General features: G+C 44.5%; 1 protein-coding gene across 14 annotated transcripts in view; it reads right to left on the bottom strand.

Annotated features, from left to right (window-relative positions):
• Positions 1-15,959, bottom strand: part of cast (calpastatin) — a 45,267-nt gene extending 29,308 nt beyond the window's left edge. For 2 of the 14 annotated variants that reach the window (XM_042709353.1, XM_031577289.2), the window contains exons 1-2: positions 15,775-15,939; positions 14,277-14,357 (exon numbers count right to left, since the gene is read on the bottom strand). In XM_042709353.1, coding sequence (XP_042565287.1) covers positions 14,277-14,357; positions 15,775-15,819 — 126 coding nt within the window. In that variant the 5' untranslated portion in view covers positions 15,820-15,939. Of the gene's footprint in view, positions 1-8,566; positions 8,699-14,276; positions 14,358-14,933; positions 15,233-15,774 lie in introns of those variants that run through there. The other 12 variants (XM_031577290.2, XM_031577294.2, XM_031577291.2 and 9 more) reach the window with 11 other exon arrangements.
• Between the last annotated feature and the right edge of the window lie 11,746 nt (positions 15,960-27,705).

The following is a 27,705-nucleotide window of genomic DNA, read 5'->3' as shown; positions in this document are numbered from 1 at the left end:
TGTACTGTATCTCACTGAATTGTACTGCCTAAAGGTCACAGACACATACTATTGAATTATCTATTGTGTACTTTTAATATGATTGTATTTTAATGCAGAGCATCTAGGCCCTCCTCGGAACAATACAGAAATGACTGATGGACTAGGCCCCTGCTCGTTGTCCTGCTGTTGGTAGGGCATGGTATCAGCAGAGCTGTGGGACAGAAGAGCTGTGCTGAGTGTTTGGAAACAGAACCAGTTACAGAAGACACTCACAGCTTTTTTCAATACAATATTCCTAGCCTCTACTTCTCTAGTCATTAAGAGTGAATGGAGGAATCTCGATAATGGAGCCTGCGAGTGTGTGTGTGTGTGTGTGTGTGTGTGTGTGTGTGTGTGTGTGTGTGCGAGTGTGTGTGTGTGTGTGTGTGTGTGTGTGTGTGTGTGTGTGTGTGTGTGTGTGTGTGTGTGCGAGTGTGTGTGTGTGTGTGTCTGAACACATATGTGGAAGGGTTTATAGGCGGATTCACAGCATTCTCAGCAAGACATCTGGTTGAGGAGCAGAACAACGACGTGGGATCACTACTAATCTACGCCAAGGGGGATGATCAGTGATTACTCCATCTAATATTTAGTCGACATACACATAGAGGGAGAGAGAGTGAGAAAGAAAAACATTCAGTTCCCTATAATGAACCCCAAAGTGTTAAGATAGGACTTACACATTTGAGGACTGATGATATGGTTCTAGACCAGGGGTTTTCAACTGCTTTTGTCCCAGGGACCACCATTCTGACCAGAAAGTAATCCGCGGCCCACTGATGTGCCAGTGATTCCCAAAACATTTTACAGTCCCGTACCCTTCTTTTTCATGTTTGTAACCGCCACCGCCGCCACGCCCCCTCCCCCCGCACACGTATAATTTCTTCGCTGAATATGGGTCTACATCAGTATTTTGGGCAATGCGACTTGGCTATTCAGACATAAATATGTCGACGGGCCCAGGTATATTTATAAAAATAAAAAGTCAATGGTGAACTGATCAACATAGGCTCATGTCGCGGACCCCCTGCAATGCCATCGCGGACCACCAGGGGGCCACGGACCCCTGGTTGAAAACCCCTGTTCTAGACCACCAAATAGAAGGTATCTACATTTATGATTTGGATATACAGTATATGAGCGCGCACAAACACACACACACACACACACACACACACACACACACACACACACACACACACACACACACATTCACACACAGAAAGTTGCATAAACTCTCATCTGTGTACACCACACTGGAAGACCAGACTGGAAGAGGATGAAGCAGACAGACAAAACACCCAGGAGATGCACAGAAATACAGTCTATACGATCTGAACACGATTTAAGTGTACTGTATATCATAATCCCATAAGAACAGCATTTGGGGTGATAATATTATAACTTATTTTGTTGTGTTAAAGATGCAGACCGCGATTCGGTTTCGTTTTTTGCAAAATGTTGTTGATATGTGTTCAACAGCCAATGAAATGAGACCCCTCCTCTCCAGTGCTGACTGGCTGGGATTGTTTATAGCTTGATCCAAGTTTGTTTGTTCCCCATTTACAGAGCCAGGACTGTGTACGAACATCTGAGTGTTTTATAACGCAAACACTGAACCGACAGCTAGATGACCATGTGGAGACCGTGGGATTAAAATCACGGACTGTACCTTTGAAATGCATTTTTCCCTCAGAGGTTACTAGAACAAGAATAAAAACACACACAAATGTTTACAGGCACAATGTGAACTAGCAGTCTTTACTGTTCACACTTGCATCCTGAATCCAATCTGTTGAGCCCACTATACTCTTAGTGTGACCTCTTTTAAAGCTGGGTGCTATTTTCTGCGGACTCGAGTAACCTCCAGTAAGTTTGTGTTGTGTACAAATGAGTGTGAACGTGTGTGTGTGTGTGTGTGTGTGTGTGTGTGTGTGTGTGTGTGTGTGTGTGTGTATGTGTATGTGTGTGTATGTGTGTTTGTCGAATTCCACAGTGGGGAGGAAAAACTCCCCTCTGCAATTTCCTAAAAAGGCAAGCAAATCAAACCCCCAGACACCATCACCCACACATCAGTCACCAGGCTGCCCTGTCTCTCTTTCTGTGTGTGTGTGTGTGTGTGTGTGGGGGGGGGGTATGTATTTTCTTGTTAGTTCAGTTTGCAGGCTGTGATGGTGCATCGAGGGAGAGAGGGTGTGGGATTGCGCTATCTGGTCATGCCTCTGAGATTGCAGCTAAAGTTCACTGAATGAGTGCGGTATTGAGTGAGAGAGAGAGAATGAGAGGGTGAGTGAGTGAGAGAGGTTATGGTTAAGTGTGTAAGAGAGAGAGAGGTTGTGAGTGAGTGAGTGAGAGACAGACAGAGGTTGTGAGTGAGAGAGAGAGTGAGAGGGTGAGTGAGTGAGAGAGTGAGAGTGTGAGAGTGTGAGTGAGTGAGTGAGTGAGTGAGTGAGTGAGTGAGAGAGTGAGTGAGTGAGTGAGTTTGAGAGAGTGAGTGAGTGAGTTAGTGAGTGAGAGAGTGGGGCATAGCAGGAGGGTGTGAAGTACTGCACCAGTGTGAGAGAGAGCACAACGAGGCCAGACCAGACTGATGACTGCAGGCTGAGCTGTGAAATGTCCCCTTGAGAGACATGTTTACAAATGAGTTATTTTTGAACATTTGTTTATTCTCAAGGCACAGATCACTGATAATCATTTACATACCTAGCAACAAGCCTTACATGCTCAGTAAAGTACTATTGGGTGTGTATGACGAATGACATCCGGATTATTAGCCTGAGAGAAAGAGAGGGTGTGTATGTGTGTGTGTGTGTGAGAGAGAGAGCAAGATAGGGTGTGTGTGTGTGTGTGTGCGTGCATGTGTGCATATGGTGAGTGTTCCTGGGTGTGAATGTTCAGTGCGTGTTTCAGCAGGGTGTTGCAAGCCAGAGAAGAAAAGCCTGTGTTGCTATGCACCCCTTATCTGTTGACATGCCAAACCCAAACCCAAGGCCAAACCCCACACACACACACCCCACCAATTAGCAGTGATGCAATGACTCCTGGATGAATCTGCGCCTGTGAGCTCTTGCTCTCTCTCTCTCTCTCTCTTGCTCTCTCTCTCTCTCATTATCTCTCTCTGTCTCTCTCGTTATCTCTCGTTATCTCTCTGTCTCTCGATAAATCAGCATTCAAACATGTTCAAATCACACACTTTTCCACTGAAATATAATAATATTCACGTATTCTAGATTCAGAAACAGACGCACACCTACAAAAATACTTAACATACAGCTAGATAGCTAGTGTAGCAGGAAGGCGAGGTGCGTGAGTGTTTAACTGAATGCCCTTCAGCAGCAAGTTACCATTACTGTCCACTGTTATTAGCCCTGGTGAGTGAACTGTACATATTATTTTAGTCTGGGAATTATTTTTAATCTCTCTTTCTCTCTGTGTGTGTGTGTGTGTGTCTGTATATTTTAGGAGTCATCTGGCAGAAATGCACCTGAACCTGAATGACAGCACTGTAAGAGAAGACTCTGTGTACCATCCAGCATTTTCCTAAAGAAGTCAAATTCTGTGAGTGACAGCTGGCACATCATACGTGTTCATAAGTCAGAGCATGTCAGAGTCGCTGGGCATGGTTGTCTTACCTTCCAAAGACATGCTTTGAATCCACTGGGGAGACCCAAGGGCCCCGCATAACAGCTAAACACAGCACTAAACACAGAGCTAAACACAGAGCTACACACAGGCCCCACACAGGGAAAAACCAATGACAGCTTAAGTCTCATACCACCCCAAAAATAAACAAAAGAATCTCAGCAACCTTTGTGCTGAGGTGTATATGTGAAAGGTGTCATACTCTCACAAAAGCTAACACACACACTCACTCTCACACACACACACTCACTCTCACACACACACACACACACACACACACACACACACACACACACACACACACACACACACACACACACACACACACACACACACACACACACACACACACACACACACACACACACCACACCCCAGATGCCACGAAGCCGTAAGGGATCATGTGACCCATGTGCCAAACTAAATCGTGTTTACCCAAGTAAACTGCGTGTGAAATAAACAAGGTGCTGTCACATGAAATAAGCTGAGCAGAAGCAGCCATTACTCCTCTTTCTCTGTCCCTTCCTCTCACACACACTATCTCTCTCTCTCTCTCTCTCTTTCTCTCATTCACTCTCTTTCTTTCATTCCCCCTGTCTCTCCCGTTCAACCTCTCAGCTCCGGATAAGTCTGCACTGAAGCGCGCCCACCGCTATCTTTGGCGCTGAACATGCGGTGTGGTGTTGGTTTGCAGGTCTCTGGCTTCCACACTCACACAGCATTCTCCATGTCTGTCCACACAGTCTGATCACTGGCATGAGTCCACACTCACACAGCGTCCTCGTGTCTGTCCTCTCATGTCTGTCCACACAGTCTAAGCCCTGACATGATCATTTAATAGAGGACATCCCCATTGGGAAACACCGAGTGTTGATTAAGCTTCAATGTAATCTTCCATAAACGTGCCACCATCCAAGATCAAAGCCAACACTAGCATGAAATATAACCGATACTCAACAGCTGTCTTTGTAGACCAATACATTAGACAAAATTGAAATAAACTGTCGTAGTGATGATTTGGTGATTTCGTTTGAAAACATTTTGTTGAATAACTTTGACACTGTTCGTATAGTGATTTGCTGGAGTGGTCCTGCTGCATACACAGTACTTGCAGCATTTGAAACAAAAAGCAACATGGCCCCAATATCCTGCTTTGGGCAATCAGTTAAAGGAAGTCTACTGGCAGGGGTCCAGCAACTATAACCACAAAGAAAGAATGTATAGAGAACAGAACTTAGAAGATTCCAGAACTTCAGCTATTTTCACCCCAAACGTTCTCGGAGTCCTGCTCAATTCAAATGATCCCACACTGATAGGTGTCAAAGAACAGATGCTAGTCTCACACAGTACATATGAATCCAGTCCTTTACCTCATTGCATTCAGATCAAACAGACGACACAATGTTCACCCCAGCGCCCATCATCTTGTGACTGATGCCCACTTCTGGCTGACTTCCTGCCATTTCATATCTAACCCTTATCTTAGAGGGCCCCAAAAGCCATTGATCAAATGCGCGCACATCAAGCATCGATTTGTTCTGCCCCATTACCTCTAAGCAGCTGCCTAAACCGGAATTGGGTTATGCAATTGTTAATGGCACTTCAAGCCTGACAACAACAGAACTGGACCATCCTTTATCCTACCGTATTACAGGTTCTGTGTCCAGTTTTTCTACCTATCTGTGACTCTCAAACACAGCGTTGCGTAAAGCCTACTCTGCAAATGGAGGTGCATGCACACTTCGTGACTCAACTCTCTTGAAGAAGCGTATTGCTGCTTTAGGCCGATCTGCGAAAATGTAAAATCTTGAAATCTCAAGGATTGTCGGCAGTCATCGCTGATGGCATACTGTGTGGCGGCCACTCGAATGTGTTAAACCACCATGTGCTTGCGTTTGTGTGCTAATGCTAGCCAAACTTCCGTAACCCTTGCCACACCCTTGTGAACAGACCCCTGGAACTAACAGAACTGATCTACAGACTAGATCTATAATATCCCATTCACCCCATACTCTTACGTCCATGAAGAGCCTCATTTATGAGTCCATGTCTTTTTGCAGACATGCCTTCTGAGCTGAGTAAGTGTAAGATGATGGTGGCCTTTTCCATGCTGCAACAGTGGAACTAACAGAACTGATCTACCGACTAGATCTATAATTTCACATCCACCCCATACTCTATGAAGAGCCTCATTTATGAGTCCATGTCTTTTCGCAGACATGCCTTCTGAGCTGAGTAAGTGAAAGATGATGGTGGCCTTTTCCATGCTGCAACAGTGGTGTGTTATGGTACAGGACGAGCTCTCTGTGAGCGGAGGAAATGACTGGGTGATTTCTGAGTGGATGTGTCACTGAGTCATTGCCATGCCAACCCAGTGAGCAATTGCTGCACTCATAACAACAGCTGAGCGCCGAGCTGAATGGACCCACATTACAGGATTCACAGAGACGCACCAGACACCATAGAAGAGATTGGGAGTGGGGAGATGCGTGCACAACAGAGAGAGGGGCAGAGAGACAAACATGCATGGAGAAAGAGAGAGAGAGAGAGAGAGAGAGAGAGATAGATAGAGAGAAAGTGAGAAAGAAAGAGAAAGAAAGATGAAAAGAAAAAAAGAGAGCGAGAGAGAGAGAGGGAGAACATTCATGGCAGATGCACCCTGGTCACAGAAGTTTGCCTGCAGGTCTGGAAAGAATTCAGCTCTTTTATATAACAGAGCAGTGCACAAGTATACGCCATTCTGCTGCTGCTGCTGGGGCAGGGTACTGTGTGTGTGTGTGTGTGTGTGTGTGTGTGTGTGTGTGTGTGTGTGTGTGTGTGTGTGTGTGTGTGCGTGAGTGAGTGTGTGTGTGTGTGAGTGGGTGTGTGTGTGAGTGTGTGTGTGTGTGTGTGCAGCCGTTAGACACTGTGGCCAAAAATGACAGCAGGGTGACATGTCTGACATTCCACCACTGAGAGGAGGCAGATAGAAAACACAATCACACAATCACACAAACACACACACACACAAACACACACACACTCACACACACACACACACACCCTGGAGCTACTCGCCATTACCATGACCACTCAGTCATCTAATCAATGCGGGTTAGAGATAATGCACGTACAACTCAACACCATTGCACCACAGCAGACCATATTTCATCACACACACACACACACAAACACACACACACACACACACACACACACACACACACACACCTTAGCCTTCCACCTGACCAAAGCACTGGTATATCTCACAGCAGTGCACTAGAGAAAGAGAAATGTTGTGTTTGCCATTCCCTCAGCTCAGTCTAGTACGAATAGACCACACCATTTCATCCACTACCTTCCCACAGCATCAATGCTGATCTTTCAGTAAACACACTCTTTAAACACTGCAGATGAAAAGGTCAATAATATCCTAAGTGTGTCAATGTCTGCTCCGAACTCTGTTGCATTCTTGTTCAAATGTGTCTGTGTGTGTCTGTGTGTTAAAATGCAGCCAGTGTTTATGGTTGTAAAATGATTGACAGGAAGTGGATAGGAGCTGCTAATCAGAGTCGACCACTGTGTTTGTGAGAATGGACACAGGAGAGTGGTCTGTGTGTGTGTGTGTGTGTGTGTGTGCGTGTATTTTTCCAGTTAGCCACACAGAGACAGGAGTTGGGAAAGGAGCTCACTGCACTGTGGGTATGTACACTATGCCATCCTGGGCCTCCTGCCCAGTACTCACACACACACACACACACACACACACACACACACACACACACACACACACACACACACACACACAGTAAGCAATGTGCTAGCTCTAAACCAGGGTGTCAGAGTATCATGACACTTACTTAGAAAGCTCTCCCTCACATGACTGTGTCCCCTTACAAACCACTATATTTCACAACTGATGAATGCTAGTGCTGCTGCACTCTGACCAAAACAAACTTTGTCCAAATACACCTCTCAGGTCTGTGGATGTTCAGAACCTTGACATGTAGCAGTGGACCGAAGAATGTGTCTCGCCCTATCCAGCCATCAACAGCAGACAACTGTCTCTTTAATCCGGGGAATTATAAAATGATCAGGACACAAACAACTGCATGCTCATACTTATATCAACACAGACAAAACATCCTGAATGAATGCCTGAATGAATAACGTCACACAAACACACACACACACAGACACACACGCACCCCCACACACACACGTACACACAGTAGCACTAACACACTGAACATGCAACAGCACTAACACAGACACACACACACACACACGCACACGCACACGCACACACACACACACACACACACACACACACACTAGCACTAACACACTGAACATGCAACAGCACTAACACAGACACCCACATATTTCCCTTGCTAAAACTGACACAACTGGATACCCAGCATTTCCAGCCAATGAACAGAGGTCATAGTGTTTCCTGAGCTCAGCCCCTCCACCTTCTCTCGTTCTCATTTCTGTCTCTCTCTCTCTCTCTGTTTCAATCTTCAGTTTCAAGTGTGCCCCAGAAGTCTTCACTGCTCTGAAATTCCTCTTCTCCTCCTCCTCCTCCTCCTCCCTCTGCAGGCTGTCTTGGACCAGTGCCAGGATCACTCCTGTCTAACTAACCCACCCATTTCAAACTTTCACAGCAGACACAGTTCGCACAGAGTTACACGTGACAGCAAACTCTCTCAAACAGAAGCAGGAGTAGACACAACAAAGACAACATGCTAAATGTGCTAACACCCGCTAACAGTCCCAAAAGACAGCACACATGAGCATTACAAGTGAAAAATCCTCTAGTCTTGAGAGCTGGGAACAGACAGTTCTTTTCCAAAACTTGTCCCTGGACATACACACACAGACACACAAAGACACACACACACACACACACAGATAAACTCACCTGCTCCTCCACAGTAACATCCTGCAAAGCTTGGGTGTCGCGTGGACCACGGAACCAGGTCAGAATCTGGCCCATGTTTGCTGGCCGTGCTTGTGTGTGTGTGTGTGTGTGAGACGGTGCTCTGAGCTAAAGCATGATCCAAACACTCCAGGGAGGAGAGGGAGGGGCTGAGCCAGGGGAAGGGGGAGGGGTTAGGGCGGGCAGGAGGGGTGGGGCTAATTATCTGAAATAGCAGCAGGAAAGGGAGGGCTAAAAAGGGAATGACCACTCAGTACACACACACACACACACACACACACACGCCTGTGCACACACACACACACACACACACATACACGCACACACACAAACACACAAAAAACTTACACATAAAGAGATCAACTGTTACTTTGCGGTGACTTTGCAAAACTTTACTGGAGAAAGACACAGAAAGCAGCCAAATGTGTTCACAAACACTGGCCCACATACTCGCAAAGACACTGAAAGAGAGGTGAACTGTGTAAAGGGAGTTTGATATCTCCGAGGGGTTTTCTTGTTTGAGAGCACACACACACACACACACAGAGGGCTGTTTTTCCTCACACCCTGACAAGTGAACACACACACACACACACACACACACACACACACACGTACACACACAGCTACTTAACACACAGTCATATCAAGAAATCAGAAGACAGAGGGAACCTTTCCAGACAAAATAAATATTTATACCGGTAAGTATTTATAAAACAAGATAGTGGCTCACTATAGCCAGTACAAAATATGAATGCTTTGATAACAAACAAACAATAGCAGGAAAACACCTTTGCCATCACTCTACACCCTGACCTGAAGCAAATAAACCTCATATTTCACCATTTGCTAATTTGATCACCTGCACACTAAAGGAATAACTATTTATCTTCAGTTCAAACCACACCGTGCAGAGAGGTCTATGTCGCTAACCTGTCCTGTCCTGTCACAGGGTTAACCAGGGTAATATATTCATCATGCATCAGAGGCTCTTATGAGGTCCTTATGATCGCGTAGGGTGGGGACACCCATAACAATAAAGCAGTGAATGACTCATGCACACACACACACACACACACACACACACACACACACACACACACACCCTCTCTCGCTTCCTCTCTCTCTCTTTTCCTTTCTCTCTCTCTCCCTCTCTCTCTCTGTCTCTCTCTCTCTCTCTCTCTCTCACTCTCTCACTCTCTCTTGTTTTGTGAGCATGACTGTACAGATACCGTGTTGCCAAAGCCAATATTGACAAGGATGATATAACAATTAAACACCAGCGCTTGTGTTGGAGTGAAACAATAACTCTCTTTATCGTTCTCTCTCTCTAAAACCTGATAACTTTAAAAGGATGCAAACCAAAATAGTCTTTCACTAAATTATTCAGTCTTTCCTCATCCCTCTTCAGAGAAACACACACACACACACACACACACACACACACACACACACAAAAACACACACCACTCACCGGTGTTCTCACTGACCTATGAAGGAGCCCCCAGTGAAACATTCACTACGACCTAGCACACTAAGACTCAAAAACTGCACTGATTCTACTCACTGATTTGTTAATTTATTCACTAAGTCATAATGCATCAGTTCATCCATTCATCACACATACTGAACTTGTACATTCCTGTGCTGTGGAATGCCCTGATAATTAGAGCGTTTCCACCGAGGACAGATAATAATAATAATAATAATAATAATAATAATAATAATAATAATAAACTTTATTTGTATAGCACCTTTCATGCAAAACAATGCAGCTCAAGGTGCAGCTCAGATGATGGCTTTGACAATAAAAAATGAGTAATTCAACTCACTGCCTCTCCAAATCTTCCCAACAAACTCTCTCTGTTCTCTCTGTGTGAACAATGCCTACATTTAGAGTGGACACACACAGACACACAGACACACACACATACACACACACACACACACAGACACACACTACGTAATCATGGTTACTGTTGGGAATTAGTGTTGTTTCTAAGGTTACCAATATAGCTCTTATTATGTATGTGTGTGTGTGTGTGTGTGAGAGTGTGTGTGTGTGTGTGAGTGTGTGTGTGTGTGTGTGTGTGTGTGTGTGAGTGTGTGTGTGAGTGTGTGTGTGTGTGTGTGTGTGTGTGTGTGTGTATGTGTGTGCGTGTGTGTGTGTGACTGTGTGTGTGTGTGTGTGTGTGTGTGTGTGTGTGTGTGTGTGTGTGTGTTGCTTCTGTGTTTTGGACCCCCATATTGGGGTGAGCTAGGAAGAAACATGTGCTCTCATGTGACACGCTCATCCTGAACCCATTTGTTGATATCAAAACATCACAACTCTCTCCTCAGCCACAAACACACAGAGAGAGAGGGTTTGTGTGTGTGGGTCTGTGTGTGTGTGTGTGAGTGTGTGTGACAACAGTTCACATGATTACGATTGAGAAAGAACTCTAAAGCACCCTGCAATCTGATATCAGGGTGACGCTGGCAGTGAAACATGTTTGGAGCCCCCTGCTCTGAAAACAAACACGTGAGACGGAGACGGGCGTGGAGGGATGATGATGATGAGAAAGACACATGGCGTGAGAAGACAGAGGTGAGGATCACACAACAATCACACAACATTAGGGGCAGATCTTCACCAACGCTGAATGTATTTGAGATATCTATGCCTTCGTGGAATCCTACACGAGCAGCCAATCACATGATGACTGTGACTGAGGGGGACTGAGACTGACACACCTTTGCACAGAGTACCCTCTTCCATTCCACCATGACTGGATGTTGGATTCCAATGAACCGTAAAAATACAGAAGTCTCTGCAGCAATGAAATATAAATGACTGGTTTATTGGCCTAAATGATAGATTGACACACTTATAGGAGGGAGGGGAAGCAACAGTGATATGAAATGGTAGCTATGAGATGTGTAAGCGTGTGAATTCGAAGTGCCTTTAATTTCTCACCAGCAAGCACAAGCATCTATCCAAAAAAGGCCCGGCCCTATCCCATAATAATAATAGTAACACACACTCTCTCCTTCTCTCTCTCCCATTCACACACACACACACACACACCTTTATGCATACAGACACACATAAAGAGCACCTCTTCTTTGGAAAGACGCCACAAGGAATGTGTCCACACAAAGCCAGCCACCCGCCCCACACAAGCACATCAAACTAATAAATTACATCATGGCAGCACCTCAAACATCCCTGCTGAAAGAGCCCCTTTCATGCAGCTCCATTAACACACACACTCTTATGTTGGGTAACCTACCAACTAAAATGCCATCTCTGTCTTTCAAAGTACAGAGTAGCTGTTTCTATCTTTCTGAGTATCTGTCTCTTTGTCTTTATCTCTCTGTCTCTCTGACTCCCAGCCACACCTGTACATATCAGCTGGAAAAGCTAACCCATCTTGTTTGACCAGCTGTAACTTCTCAAGCAATAGCACTCGTGTGTGTGTGTGTGTGTGTGGGGGGGGGGGGGGGATGTGTGAAGGGGTGTGTGTGTGTGAGGGTTACTGTGTGTGTGTTGGGGGGGGGGGGGGACACTCGCAATGTGGTAGTATAAGGGAATTAAATTAATTTCATATATACTCCATAGATGTGTCATTGCATCTACATACACAAAACCTACAGTATGTGTGTTTGTGTGTGTGTGTGTGTGTGTGTGTGTGTGTGTGTGTGTGTGTGTGTGTGTGTGTGCAAAGGAGTGTGTCAGTGTCTATGTGTGTCAGTGTAACTGGACTCGTGGCAAAGCTATTTCTGGACTCATCATTCATCTATACCTCTCTCTCATGGACAGCAACACAAAACCTGAGCAACAAGCTTCACCGTGTACATACTACAACACACACACACACACACACACCACACAAACCTATGGAACACATGGTTAAACAAACATTCGAGCCCTGCTCAACATTGAACTGTTCTAGTGCAGTAAACCTTGTGGCCACTAGCCTGTCTCATATATCAAGGCCCTGCTAATCCAGCCCAGAGCTAGATCTCCTGCTATCTCATACTCTGCTGTATATCTCTCAGGACTTTGACTCAAGGCTTCTAGGCTACTAGAGGGTTCTCTCACACCCAAAACAGCCTTGCCGTTTAAAACTAGCATACATTTCCCGGTTTAGTACACCTAAAAATGGAGATTTGGTGACAGACAGATGGTCTGGTGGTGCATTCAAGTGTATGACAGTGAGGAGAGCAGCTAGTTAGGGGTGGGTAGCCCAGTGCCCTGTAACTTTATTATTATAACTTATAACAGCTGCTGGTAAACCTGCATGTACAACTTCTGAACAGCAGAGGGGAGTATAGACACTCCTAACCTGAAGCCATCCAGCACATTCTGTCTCCCATTTCATGGAAGTAATTCATGTCATTATCGGTTTAATACCATCCAGCATATCCACCAACCAACATCACACAATTTCATTACAGCCAGCAGAAAAGATACTTACAACAACAGCAAAGTGCTAAAGTGGCCAGCAAAATAACAGCTGTATTATTTTCTATGAATCTACAGATATGTTCATCATCTGTTCTACCCTTTTCTCTGTATGTGTCACATCTATATGTCCATATTCTTTATATGTCTCTGTTAACATACATGAAATAAGTATGCCCTCAATTATATAACATGGGAATGTGGATGTAGAGCATTGTGGATTTTGGGCAAGTGACAGCCAATGATATGGGTCAATATGGACATGTGACCCATCTATATATAACCGTGTGCGCGCATTAATGAAATTCTCTTTGGCTTCCTTTATGGATGAAGTTCCCACAATTAACATGTGTCTCAGAGCAGTTTATTCCTCCGTTTACTTTATTCTTCTCTAGGTTATACCAGAAACTGGGTATGCACGAGTCTCCGTGCAATGCAACTCTGACAACAGTCTCTTATCTATGTGTGTGTAACAATATCCCACTCACTATCTCTGTCTGTAGTATATACAAAGCTGCTAGCCCTGGCCCAGATGGAAGGAATGTGGGCATGTTGGCTATGTGTTCAGCTGCACACAGGCTGAGAATGGTATAGATTAGATGGTATAGATTAGATGGTATAGATCAGAATGGTATAGATGAGATGTTGTAGATGAGATGTATAGATGAGATGTATAGATGAGAATGGAATAGATGGGATGTCTTCTGCATGCATTCTTAAGATCACGTTGAAGTCTTATATATACTTTGGTGAGGTCAGCTTCCACAGATGTGATGAAAGTTAGGCTAACCGTTTGTTTTGATGGTCCATTACATGATCATCAAAACATCATGAGCAGGAATGGGACAATTATTCAGCAAACCTTTCAAAGCTGTCATCTGAGCCTGACTGCCAGGTGGCTGGCTACCTGTCAGCTAACCATGACCCTAATAAGACCCCGACCCTATCCCAAAATGCAAGGCTACAAATGGTTTGTCGACTGTTTATTAAAATAAAAATAAAGTAAAGTTAGACCCATGTGAATACTATTGAAGGAGCTGTTATGCGTTTGATGACCCCCCCCCCCCTTATCTTTTTCTACATATTTATATGTCTTTCCTTCTTTCACGCTCTCACTCTTTGTCTTGTCAGGGTTACAGTGATAAGTAGAGCTCTAAGGACCACGGTTACACCCATAAACCATCACAATCCCAGACACCCCTCCCAAACACACACACACACACACACACACACACACACCCTTACCTGAGACCCAGAGGCAGTTTTCTGTGTGGTGCAACTTGAAGAAGTCTGACGATCAGCTCCTGTGAGCGATCCCTCAGCTTTCTGGAAATCACACACACATACAACATTCAACATTCAGTGAACACACATACAGGCACAACGGCCTACAGGTACACGTAAAGATAATGTAGGTAAGTAGACATATACGAATAAGATAGGTTGGATACATACATATGCAGAGGTACACACACATAAAATAATGTCTCAGGAGAAGAATGAGTATAATAATTGAATAAGTATTCATCACTGAGGCAGTGTAAAACCACTTCTCTTTCATTTAAATAAAAGGCGTGATACTTTCTGCACATATTGTTGTCCAACAACATAACCTCCACTGATAAAGAATTACTCAACACTTAATCATCAACATATCAAACTTGGGTGGAAGTACAGAAATGCAACCACACCCCTACTGCCTAAAATCAGTAAGTAACAACGGCTTCCAAATTTTGCCGTTTACAAACGGATCAATCAAACTCGCGAAACTTGAACTTGAAACGATTAAGCTTGTAAGAACAGGGCTTTGAAATCCAAACACACTGGCCAAGACACACACCCTTCGACGCCATAGAATTCGCCCCGCGGTTACCGACAAAGTGCAAGGAAATCCGTACTCACAAGCGTCATCCAGTACGCGGCGTACGCCATGGAAGACGGCAGCGAGAGTTTCTGGCACAGTCTGGGAGGAAAACTGTGATAACTGCCTGTAGGACGGCAAAGAGTGTCTCACGGTTTAGCTGGTAGCCTCTCTCTTGCTCTAGTCAACTTCTCTTATGTTCCGCTTGACAGTGCCACTCCTGTGCGTCTGCCGTGCGACCAATACTGAGAATGCGGTGGATAAAGTTAATTGCATCGAAAGCGGTCACGATAGAGTTGTTTGCATTTTATAGCTCAAAGGCTCCGTTCATATTGCTTCCTCTTAACGGAAATGTCTCTTGTTCTCTTCAGATTAGGTACTAGAGAAATAATCGCGTGGTTCTGCTTTCACTTGTGAACTGCCCACAGTTTCTTTTGGGGTGTTCCCATGGTGTTCCATGGAAGATGCGCGTTACGCAATAAACCTAGTACTTAGCATTTTTGAAGTTCTTTCATGCCTGGCCCATCCTAGATTAATGACTAACACAACATCGCCACACACAGAGTGGCAGGCTGCACAAGACACAGTAAACAATGGTGCTGCAAGATTCATATCAGCATGCAAAAAGTTCCACACCCCCTGTCTCTTGAGGTAACATCCAACTGTAAGCCTTTACAGCACGACTAATTGACGAGTTTGTTAGCTCTTCTGCACCAAGCTACGCACTTCCTTACAGAGGCTATATCACAAACAATGTAATTGCACACATTAAACATTAAACCAATTAAGCAATCCAATTGTTTATGGACAGCTCTTCCTTTTATCCTGCACATATGTTATGTCTGAAATGATGCGTAACGTGTGATGTGCAGAAGCACTCACCCCGCGGGGCTTTTTGTGTCCATGACCTCTTTTCCTGTGCGGCATCGTTGACCAGCGGATCTGACGGATCTGTCGTTCGAACACAAAGGGAGCCTCAGAACCAGGCAGGGGCTCAGCCACTGATGGGTACAGTTACTGCGCAGGAGAACTTGGTGCTCCCGCCCAGAATCCTTGAGTCACCGGCCCGGGCTTGTAAGAGACGCTGGCAAAGGGGGAGGGTGCCCTGGAACTGTGTCAACAGGGGTTGCGCTTTTGTTCCGCGGAGGCTCAGAACCTAGAGACCTGATTGATACGGCAAGCTGTTCACACCACTCGATTGCGCAATGACATGCAAACATGGATTTCTATAGGGGATGTGACAGTTCAGACAGAACTGTTCAGCTCGTTAAACCAATATTACTAACATTCTGGTGATAAGTAATAAGTCCTTCGAACTCTCCCTCTATTAATCTTTCTGCGTACGTGCGTGTGTGTGTCCACACTGACATTGTATGGACCGGATGTTAACAGCTAATGTTTGATTGTATGGAGTCTGTCTTCCATGCTGGAATGGAGACGTTGGATTTCCCTCCTTGTCTTATCAGATACATACCAGCTTCCCTTTCAGCTGATCCAAAACAGATATGCCAAGGTGTGTGTCTATGTGTGTGTGTGTGTGTGTGTGTTTGTGTGTGTTGACCATTGTTCTTTTACTCATTTCCACTCTTTATGCATGCTGTTCAGTGCACACCACACCTCCTTACATGCTGTGTACACCACACTACCACACACACTGCAACCAGAAAGCTAAGAGTTTCTGCTTGACATTGACTCAGTGAGTGCCATAGACCATTATCATAAACCTGAGGCACATGCAGATATTGTTGCAATATCTATACTGCATGTTGCCATCCCATCACGATCATGAGCAACATGACCGATATTATTGTGACTGCATTAGACCTGAGTCACTCTCGTCTTTGAACATATTTCAATTGCAATGGCTCCTCCTAGTGGTTATTCTCGAAATTGCGAATGTAGATTATCCATGTTGTATACTTCATTTCAGTGACAGGTTCTATGAAGGGAAGTATAATTGTTCATAGTGTAATTGCTTCAAAAGATAGTAATTGTTTGAAAAACAACATTATCCGTTGAAAATACCTCATTAGACACCAAATGGGAGGTGGCTACCTCAGTTAATGAACTCTGTGGTAATCTATATTCTTGCATTGACAGCAGTATTTCTGAGGAAAGCCTGCATTAGACACATATTTTGCTGCTGTACTTTCTTGTGTTCTAATATTGTAGATATTTGTTGATTACAGTACTGAGGGTGCAATAGCCATGGCTGTGGTGTATTTCTTTTTTCAGCAGATGGCAGCATTTTATACTGTTGTAACCTGTTGCATTATTAAAAAATGAAAAGAAAGGCTTAGACTTGAATTTAAACTATTGTTTTTACTGATCATAAGATTTAATTGACACCAAAAGTCTGTCCATGTCACAGTGTAATCATAATTATCACTACCAAAATGAACATGTAACATAAACTTCCAGAAAAGTAGGAGTAGGGTGCTAGTGTTTTCCTTCATGCTTTATCTCCTCCTGTCACAGTTGGTATGTAAAAGATTAGAGCTGGTGATGATGATGTGTTCGTTTCAGGCATGCTGTAGAGGAAGAAAGACATGTGAAACTGGCTACTATTTCACCCTGTTCTCTGTTTCTCTCTTTCTCTCTCTTTGTTCCCCCCTCCTCTCTCTCTCTCTCTCTCTCTCTCTCTCTTTCTTTGCCCCCCCTCTCTCTCTTTGCCCCTCCTCTCTCTTTCTCTCTCTCTCTCTTTGATCCCCCCTCCTCTCTCTCTCTCTCTCTCTTGCTCTTTCTCCCCCCCCTCTCTCTCTCTCTCTTTGCCCCCCCCCCCCCCCCCCCCCCCCCCTCTCAGTTACAGAGGAGCTCCTCTGGTGCCTGTGGCTGGGAGGTGAGATGCTGAGATTACATTCAAGGTGAGAAAGCTCTGCAGTGCGTGACACAGATAACATTTCCACAAACACAATGAGCCACCAGCCTGTGAGTGTGTATCTTAATGACTCCCACCCTCCACAACCACCAGTGCCACGGAGACAGAGAGAAGGGGGCAGAGATAACAAGGGAAAACACGGAGACAAAATGGAGTGTGTAATTTAAAAGGGAACATGCAAAGCGATCTGCATGCACAGTGTTTTTTGAAGTAAAGTCCATTATAATGATTTGAGAAATCTTTTGAATGTTTTAAAAAGCTGAGTGACTACTGACCTAGATGTTAACAGAATTCAAAAATGTCAAATTAACCAAATGCTGAAAAATATCCATTTATATTTGACTTGTTTTTGTAGTTCCTCTGTGGCAAAAATAACTGGTTATTGTTGTTTCTGTTGAAATTACAGAGTTTATTATGATAACTCTGGATCATAGTGTGTCATATATTAAAACTGGTTTTAATTAATGACCCTAACCTTAACCTTAACCTTAACTACATGAAAATGTTTGGCTGCATATACACTAAGCCCTCCTAACGGGCCTGCCGGCTTGCGTGGTGAAACCACTACAGATGATCCAGAACGCGGCGGCGCGTCTGGTGTTCAACCAACCGAAAAGGGCACACGTCACCCCGCTACTCATCGAGCTCCACTGGCTGCCAGTAGCTGCTCGCATTAAGTTCAAGTCACTTATGCTTGCCTACAGAGTGCTTACTGGTTCTGCTCCCACCTACCTAAATGCTCTTGTAAGGGCAAATGTTACACCCAGGACGCTGCGCTCGTCTAGTGAGCGTCGTTTGGCACTGCCGTCCGTGCAAGCACGGCAATCCAGACTATTTTCATTTGTAGTTCCACGTTGGTGGAACGAACTGCCTAGTACTACCAGAGCAGGGGCGTCCCTCTCTACCTTCAAGAAGCTTTTGAAGACCCAACTCTTCAGAGAGCACCTGCCCTCCTAACTGGCACCTGACTAGCGCTTAACTTGCACTTCAGCAATTACATTCCTGCACTTCTTTTTCCTTTTTTCTAGGTCGTTGTTTTTCTAATTCTCATGTAAAGTAGTATTTATTGTTACACCATGCTTTTGTATTGCTCTTAGCTTGACTGTTCTCTCCCTTGTACGTCGCTTTGGACAAAAGCGTCTGCTAAATGACTAAATGTAATGTAAATGTAAGTTATCGTTAGACTGCCTTGCCAAGCACAGCCATCCATTTGAATATGATCTGAACTGCAGAATTTTGGTCGGCAGCTATTTAACAACTTTTATTTTCACATGGTCAGACTCAAAATTATGCTGATTTGCCAGGAGTTTGATCAAAAGTTTCACCACCATTTGTCACCTCATCACCTGTATGTGTCTCATCCTCTAACATTCTCTTGCTAGGGTAACACTGATGCACATTAAACTTTCACACATGTAATTCACTGACTTGTCCTTTGTTCATTCTGTAACAGTAACTTGATGTTATATTCATTACAGTTAGTAAATTTAATTTTTAAATTTTTTAACCTTTTAAACGTGATTTAAAAAGCCATTTCTTAGTTTTGCTTTGCATTGTGGGGGATTTACTTGGCTGACTGTACATACTAATCAGAGCTGAACATACTTTTCAAGTTTGTTTTCATAATTGCCTTTAAATCATTAATGAGCTGTGTTTTGGAAAGGGGACCCGGATGTGGAGTGTGTGTACTCACCGAGGCATGCACCACTGAGGAGGAAGACGGAAGGAGGGGACACGGTGTGTGTGTGTGTGTGTGTGGGTTTTGACTCAGGGTGTGTTTTGTAACAAGGTACCTTTTCTCAGCACCTTTCTGTTGACCCTGTATAGATAGCAGAGATGAATCTCTTTGAAGGGTCCTGATTGGATTAAAACAGGATGAACGGGTGAGAGGGGTCACACAAAACACAAAAGTGTATTTTATTGGGCCTCGCTGAGCCATAAACAAAGAAAGACAAGAAACAGAAGGAAGAAACGGAAAGGAAAATTGGTCTTAACTCTGGTCTATTTGACTTTTTTTGCACAAAATAATATAAACTAATATGATTTGGTGCAATATAATATTATTATATTATTTATAAGAGGGGTAGAGGTGAAGAGGTGATGAGGGGTAGAGGTGATGAGGGGTAGAGGTGATGGGGGGTAGAGGTGATGAGGTGATGGGGGGTAGAGGTGATGAGGTGATGGGGTAGAGGTGATGAGGTGATGGGGGGTAGAGGTGATGAGGTGGTGTGGGGTAGGAACACCAGTCTATCCTCGCCTCTCTCATTTTTACCAATGTCTGAAAAGAGAGAGAACATTTATTTTAAATCGTCAAGCTTCATTTAACAAGCAGTTGGTTGCAATGAATTTCTCTCTCTCTGTCTCACTCACACACACACTCTTTATCTATCTCTCACACCATCTCTCTCTCAATCTCTGTCTCTTTCTCTCCTCTCATTTCTATCCGTCTCTTTTGTCTGGTGGATGGAAAGGTCAGGTTTGACGTGTGTGAGAAGGTGCCAGGCGTTCACAGATGTTGCCAATGTGCTCAGTTCAAGCGATTAGCCAGCGAGCCAGTGAAGCATTGGATGCTGACGCTGTAGTTCAGATAACTCTGACCTTCTGTCACACAACAACAACTTCTTACCGAGAGACGCCGTGACAGCGACAGCAATGGCAAGCATATTCAAACATGGGCCGGAGAGAAAATGACCACACTCCATACCAACATTTCAGCGGCTGACATCAGCCAGTTGGAGAGCTCTTGAATAGATATATTCAGAGAACTCTCTGTTGTGAAATATGAGTGTGCCTGGGCGTACGCTGAGACAGTGTTGTGTGGCTCTAAGATAGAGTATGCTGACAGACCACTCAATACTGAAAGCATCACCTTAATGTGAACCAACAGCCAATTGACTCCCACACAAACCACAGTTCCGACGAGAGGGAGAGAGGATAGAAGAAAGGACAGTGCAATTTGCTTCGTCTCTCTCTTCACTCAGTTACACACACACAAACACACACACACACACACAAACACACACACTCATACGCACCCACCCACACACACACACACACACACACACACACACACACACACACACACACACACACACACAAACACACACACTCATACGCACCCATACACACACACACACACACACACACACACACACACACACACACACACACAGTGTGTGATTTAGAGGCTGACAAGGTCAAGTCTTCTGAGGACTTAACACAATGGAATTCTCTTCCAGGTGGCAGTATCTAGCTGTTGTCCAAGTCTTTTAATACCAGTGAGAAGTATATCAGTACAGAAATTAATAGTTATAATAATGATACAATAAAATTGATGTATGCAGTGTTTATGGTTTTGCAATTCACCGTTCAACTGTTGTGAATGGTTGGGTTGAGTTATATGGCCAAAATACAGCTGTATCAAAACAGATTGACACTGATAGAAATACATGTATACATAGATAGATAGACACACATAAACAGAGAGTGACACAAACACAATGCACTAATGTTGCAATCCATTGCCCACTCAACCACCCACTCCCTGTAGGCAAACTGGCACTGGGGAGGAGATGGATCTGATCTCCTCCTGTCCTTGTCTCCTGGAGATCGGAGTGTGACTGTAATTCCACAGAGGAATTCCATAGCCATTCCATAAACGCAGTCTGTATTATGTGTTCACAGAAAACTGGGCAGGGTTTCTCTCACCCTCACTACATGCTTTTTCCTGAATCTACAGCATTTCCATGTGAGGGAAGCTTTGACCAAAGTGTGTGTGTGTGCGCACGCATTTGTGTCACAGGTTACTGTAAACATGTCAGGACCTTGTAAGCACATTTGCACACCGTCCCTGTCACAGGCACTTGGATCAGATTTGAATCACACATGTGTGTGTCCTGCTTCCTTAAGCAGGAAAATTCTCAGGATACATGTCTACTCTATCTATCTATCTATCTATCTATTGATCGATATTGATGGTCAGTTCTCTTATTACACCCTTTATCTTGTTGTCTCAAACTCATGGTAAAGCTCTCGGTCCTTGGTTGGTCCCCGGTGTGGTTGCTCGGAGCTGGCGCCGGTGCTCATAGGGACAGATCCTTCAGCTGAGTTTCATAAGATACTCGTGTCACTGATAAGGCCACGATTCAATGGGAAGGAGAGAGCAAGGGAGTTGCTATGACAACCACACATCCCTGACAAATTGTTTTTTTAAAGAGAAGTGGGGATGAGAGACGGAGAGACAATGCAGAAGAGAGACAGAGAAAGAGGGAGAGGGGGGGAGAGAGAGAGGGAGAGAGAGAAGAGCAGAGCAGAGTGAAATGGTAGTTCAGGGTGACATAAATGTTTCATTTGAATCCATCTTAGCTTTTTCCCTCATCAGTTCTAGTCCTGTAATACCCTTTCTAATCTTTTCAGCTCTACCCTCAAGTCCCTCCAATGAGATTGTCTTCTTTTATTCCAGTCTGTTTCTCTTTCACCAACTGAAATAGACAAATAGTTGTTTCATGACCTGGATACAATGTCCTGGTAACTGCACTTGTAAATAACAATACAAAATAACTGTAATTGTAAATCACATGACATCCTAACAACATGTAAAGGAGCTATATTATGAAACCTACTGTATGACATATCTGTGACGTGCACACTGTAACACCATTGACGTCATGGGGCAGAATGCATCTGTAATCAATCTGTGACGGGGTGACATGTAAGATATTATAGTGTGTGTGTGTGTGTGTGTGTGGTGAGTGTGAGTGTGAGTGTGAGTATGGAAATCTATGTGTGTATTCAGTGATGATATTGTGTGTGAAAGTGCAGCTGATAAAATGAGGAGTGTGGATTTAAACAAAGACCCTGATGTCATCCACAGGAACCATCAGCACCAACAGAAATGAATGTCCTGCCCGTGGCTTATCTCTGGCATTCTTTTATTCCCCAAATGCTTCGCTAACCCTTATCAATAGGTCAAAAATAAGTTGAAAGCGCTAAAAAAAAGCACTCTTGCAGATGGAAAAAAACACACTTTTTCCCCCTCTTCCAACCTTAGGCAAGCACTTCTGACAGCCTGATAAACCTTCAACAGGTGCTGTTTTTCTGCCTGAATCAAGTGTGATCCAGAAAGCTCTACGCTATTCCATTGACCCACCATTAGCCCTGCGTCCATTACAGAGACACTAAAGTCCTTTGGTGTCATTTAACAGCCCATTACACTCAGGGTAGGGAAAAAGCAGAGAGGAGGCGATAGGATCTGATGAGGTTTTTCCAGTGAGTATTGTGTGTGTGTGTGTGTGTGTGTGTGTGTGTGTGTGTTGATGCAATCACCTTGCCAGCTCTGTAAATAGCAAGCTAACTTTTCCCCAAGTGAGGGAGGGGGGGGGGGGACTTGACTGCATCAGTGGGCACCTCCCCAAAGTGTCTGTCCTTAGCATGAATCTTACCGAAAATGTGACACTAAAACTAGTATTGTTTCAGATTATTTAAGAGCGTTTATTTAGCTGACAGATCTCTGTAATACTGTTGTAGCATGCAGGGGGTAGTGCAGCTTCTTGCGTATCTGCGTGTCTGCGTAAAAGGCCGACCATAAATAAAGCTGTTAGACTGGTAGTTCCCAGAATTTCATGCGCTCTCCTCTGTTCTATGTAAATGTCTATTTATGTGTATGCGTTTTCGCTGTGCCTCCTGTTTGTGTCTAGCATTAGTGTGCATTACTGTTATCATTTTAATTCATGTGTCCAGTTGTAATGCCTATGTCTGTGCCTGTGTGTTAGCCCTTTATGCTAGTTAGCGTGTGTGTGCGCACCGTCAATGTCTTTGCATTGTCAAGATTAGACCTCCTTCCTGTTTTGTCCAATCTGTGTGAGTGTTCTCTGCCTTGTATTCAGTATTTATGTCAGAATAAAAGGCTCAAGGGCAAAGGAACTCTGGCTGGTGTCATCACGAACCCTGGTCAGTACTACACTGGTGTCTGAAGTGGGATCAGAAGACATGGCTGGAGATAGAAGACCTCACTAATCATCTGCAGTGGGGTTGGGTGCACGGCCAAAAGGAAATATTCCAAAGAGCCTTAATTAGGCTAAACCAGGCCCTATCTCCAGCTGGCTGGCCTTTGAAAGGGCCACTGCAGCACTGGTTCGGCCAGTGGGTTTTTTGCAGACCGTGCTAGAAACAAGCTGGTCACCTGCCACTCGAGTGAACAGGAGACCCTGGACGCCTACGCCACTGACCTTCGCTTGTATGCCCAGTGCGGCTACCCTACAGTCCATGACAGCAAGCAGGAAGAGCTCACACTCCAAGCATCCGTCCGGGGGGTTGCAGCCAGAGAGCCACAGAGCGAGAGTGAGCGCTGCCTGGAACAAGTGGGCTGGAAGAGTCTGTGGGCCTGGGAGGGCAAACACACTCCGTATAGCCAAGGTCATGGGAGAGCGAGCACAGATGCAGGGGAATAAGTTGCTGCAGGTGACAGTTGCTGGTAAAACAGTCCACCACCCATTCTGGCTGGCCAGCATCCAGGACCCATGCATCAGTGGGCTGGATATGTTGGCCAGGAGGGGTCACGGTGGATGTGTCGAGAGCCAGGCTAATTCTGGGCACTGAAGCTGATGTGGCACTCCATGCTGCTGGCCCCCTACTCCCAGTGGCCCTGCCTCACCAGCCTGGGCGGGCTCTTACATTGACTGGCAGATTCCTGGCTCTCTATGGCTCCTGGTGTCTCTGCGTCTCTGCTGGTCCATGGCTCAGTGGGGACGAGCCGTTGTCTGAGTTAGCAAGACACTTTGTCGGCTCCGGTCCCGCTTCTACTGTCCTGGGTGTCGCTATAGGATGTGAACTTCTGCACAGCTTAGAAGAGGCCGACCCGGTGCTCTCACGCTCAGCTGCAACAGTACCTGGTAGGGGGCACCGAGGGAGCTAGTGTTGGTGTGCATTACTGGTTTCATTTTATTCTGTGTCTTGTTGTAATGCCTGTGTGTTAGCCCTGTATGTTGGTGTGCATCATCAATGTCTTTGTTATGTCAACATTAGACCTCCCTCCTGTTTTGTTCAATCTGTGAGTGTTTCCTTTCTCGTGTGTGTCTGCCTCAAATTAAAATGCTAATGCTAAGAAACAGCAACTGGTGTCTTTGTGAAACCTGTTTGTACCATATGTAAATGTAAAAAACAAAACAAGTTCTGAACAATATTAATGTTGTTGATGGTTACTGGAACCTGTTTTGTCCAGCTATTCATCTCCCACCACCATTTTCCCTCTCACTGAATGGGTCAATGGACTGCAGAGCAAACAAGCTAAACAAGACCACAGAAGGATGCAGTGTATCCCATTCGGGAGGCTGACACAAACACACACACACACACACACACAAACACACACACACACACAAACTGCAATCAAGCAAACAGACCCTTTGTTGAGCTCATTGATAAGCTTACAAAAAGGCTTCAGATGGCAGCAGGCCAAACGTTTGCGTTGCTGTTCAAGAGCAATTCACCGTGAGGAGACAAGGGCAACGAGATTAGATAGAGATATCAACGCCATCCTGAAACATGCAGTGTGCTGCTCGTGCTGGCATTATACCTATTCCATGCTCTGGCCTACTCTGCTCTCCTCTCTTCGTTTCTCTATTTAACTTCGAAGACTTCTGCACATAAAAAGCCACCAACGACACAAATGCCACCTCTTCTTTATCCCCCTTCCCTTTCTTTTTTTCACTTGTCTGTTGTCTGTGTGCCGTGGGACAGAATGACAGCGTAAATGCAAACACGTGTTGCTAGGTAGTGGAGAATTACGCGTGGGCCGTAGCGAGGACATGTTTGCTCAGGGGTCTAACTGATACTGAGGGGTCGCTGTGCAACGGTCCTCGCCGCCTCCTTCATATACTTTCTTCCTCTTTCTAATTTTTTTTCCTGCACTCACGGCAAGATCGTCTCGCTGTTGACGGACTCTGTAAACGTCACACATGCTTCGCCGCTGTGGAACAGTGACCCAACGACTCAACATTAAATATTTAAACAGTGTCGTGTATTCTGAAGAAGACAAACAGGCCTGTAAAATTGGAATCATATTTTAAATTGTGATATTCCCAGAACTATGACGGTAATACATCAGGCATGCGAGGACAAACAGGAAAAGTAGGCAAAGTTCGCATATTAGACATGTATTTCGTGTTTGATGCAACTCTATTCATTACTTTAAAGAGATCCCTGCATTAATGCAATTATGCAAGCGCCATGCCGTTGGAGCATTAGAGCAAGAAAGCGGCATTTATTATGACGATTCCAAATGTATGATCCCTAGAACCAAGGACTCATCAATTTAACTGACCACTGCTATATACAACCTTTAATGGCTCCTTTGCATATAGTACAGAAAAAAAAACATTCAGCATTACATTTACGTTATCGTAATGTCGACTGCGGTTCCATGCGAACAAAATGTGTTAAATCAACGCAGCATATGTGTCAGTTTAAAAAAAAACATTGATGTCTTTAAGTAAATCAGACATGTTGGCAAACAGGCACACACAGCAAGATATTAAATTGGATGTATGGACAATATTGCAATCTCACAACTACAAAGTTGCTATTTAAAACATGTATTTTTTATTTAGATTACTTAGAATGGTAAAGAGTAACTTTTAAATGAGTTTACGGATGTTAACCTAATTATTAATTCAATATAGACTGCTAGGGCTTACAGTGTACCTATGAAAATGTTGCCTAATTATTTTCTTTCATGTGACAAAGGATGTCTCGAGCAAGCCAGGAGTCGCAAATGGTCGTAGTCTTTGAGAGCAAGAATAATCAAAGCGAAACAGGCCACCAGTATGAGTGTGTGAGCTTATGGTTATATAGCCTCGGAAACAGGCCACCAGTATGAGTGTGTGAGCTTATGGTGAACCCCATTTACACCTGAGTCTTCACGCCGGTCTCGTCTCGTTGTGACAAGGGTTGTAGCCTAATTTGTGATTGGCAAAAAAAAAGGATCCAACCTCAACATGTGTTATGTAGGTGAGCTGTGTCTATGATCCTTTAAAGGAGCCGAAATGTACATTCAAATCTATACATGTATTTTTTCCGCCATAATTCTTAATGGATTGTTTGTGCCCCTTAGACTGTGTCAAGAGCCTGTTGAAGGTCTGAGCAGTAGCAAATATCATTGTCACACTGAAATGATTAAATATATGTGTCCGACTTCCGTTTTGTTTCGATAACGCTTTGATCTTGAAGAGATTAAGTAGGAGGAGGCGCGCAAGTCAGAGTGTGATTCTCTCTGTCCATGGTACTGAAACCGCACTTAAAGCTCAGTGACGTGGGTTCAGTCTGCGCGTCACTAGGAGAGGCATGAGGAACCTCAAAGATGCCTTTTGCGCGGAGGACAAAATGGATGAGACAGCGTAGCCTGTGTCTGTCTCAAGGTTGCTTGTTGATGTACAAAGAGGTGTTGAAATAACATCCAGTTCAGCGACCCTCACCATAACGTTTATGGAATTATAAATTATGAAAACGTCAAGCATTCTGCAAGGTTTAGAAAATGTCTCACAATCCATGGCAAAATATTTTACTTAAATATTCTGTAACCTATATGCCTATATGGTTATGTTGGGGGTCAAGTCTCAGCAAAACCTCGCCTCAAGAACCCTGGATGGTCCAAGTTCTTTATCTTTGTATGAATCCATTCAGTGACAAAGGAGAACGTGAGATTCAAACGCAGATAGGCATATTTATCATACATGAATTCCAGTGCTCTGTTTTCTTCGTCTGAATAAGAAGACGATGGTTATTTTTAGATGCACCCCTACCCCCCTCCCACCCTCTGCTATCCCCTCTTCCCGCCCTCCGCCCCCCTCAGGACCCGTGCCAACATCCTACCCCAGGTAGACTCGAAACTGACGTCAGAACCCTTCGTAGTTTGACGTGTGGACGCCCCCACCCCTCCC

This window comes from Clupea harengus, chromosome 12, assembly GCF_900700415.2.
Source record: "Clupea harengus chromosome 12, Ch_v2.0.2, whole genome shotgun sequence".
Taxonomy (NCBI): domain Eukaryota; kingdom Metazoa; phylum Chordata; class Actinopteri; order Clupeiformes; family Clupeidae; genus Clupea; species Clupea harengus.
The sequence above is the reverse complement of the archived record's forward strand: the minus strand, read 5'-3'. Positions and strand labels throughout refer to the sequence as shown.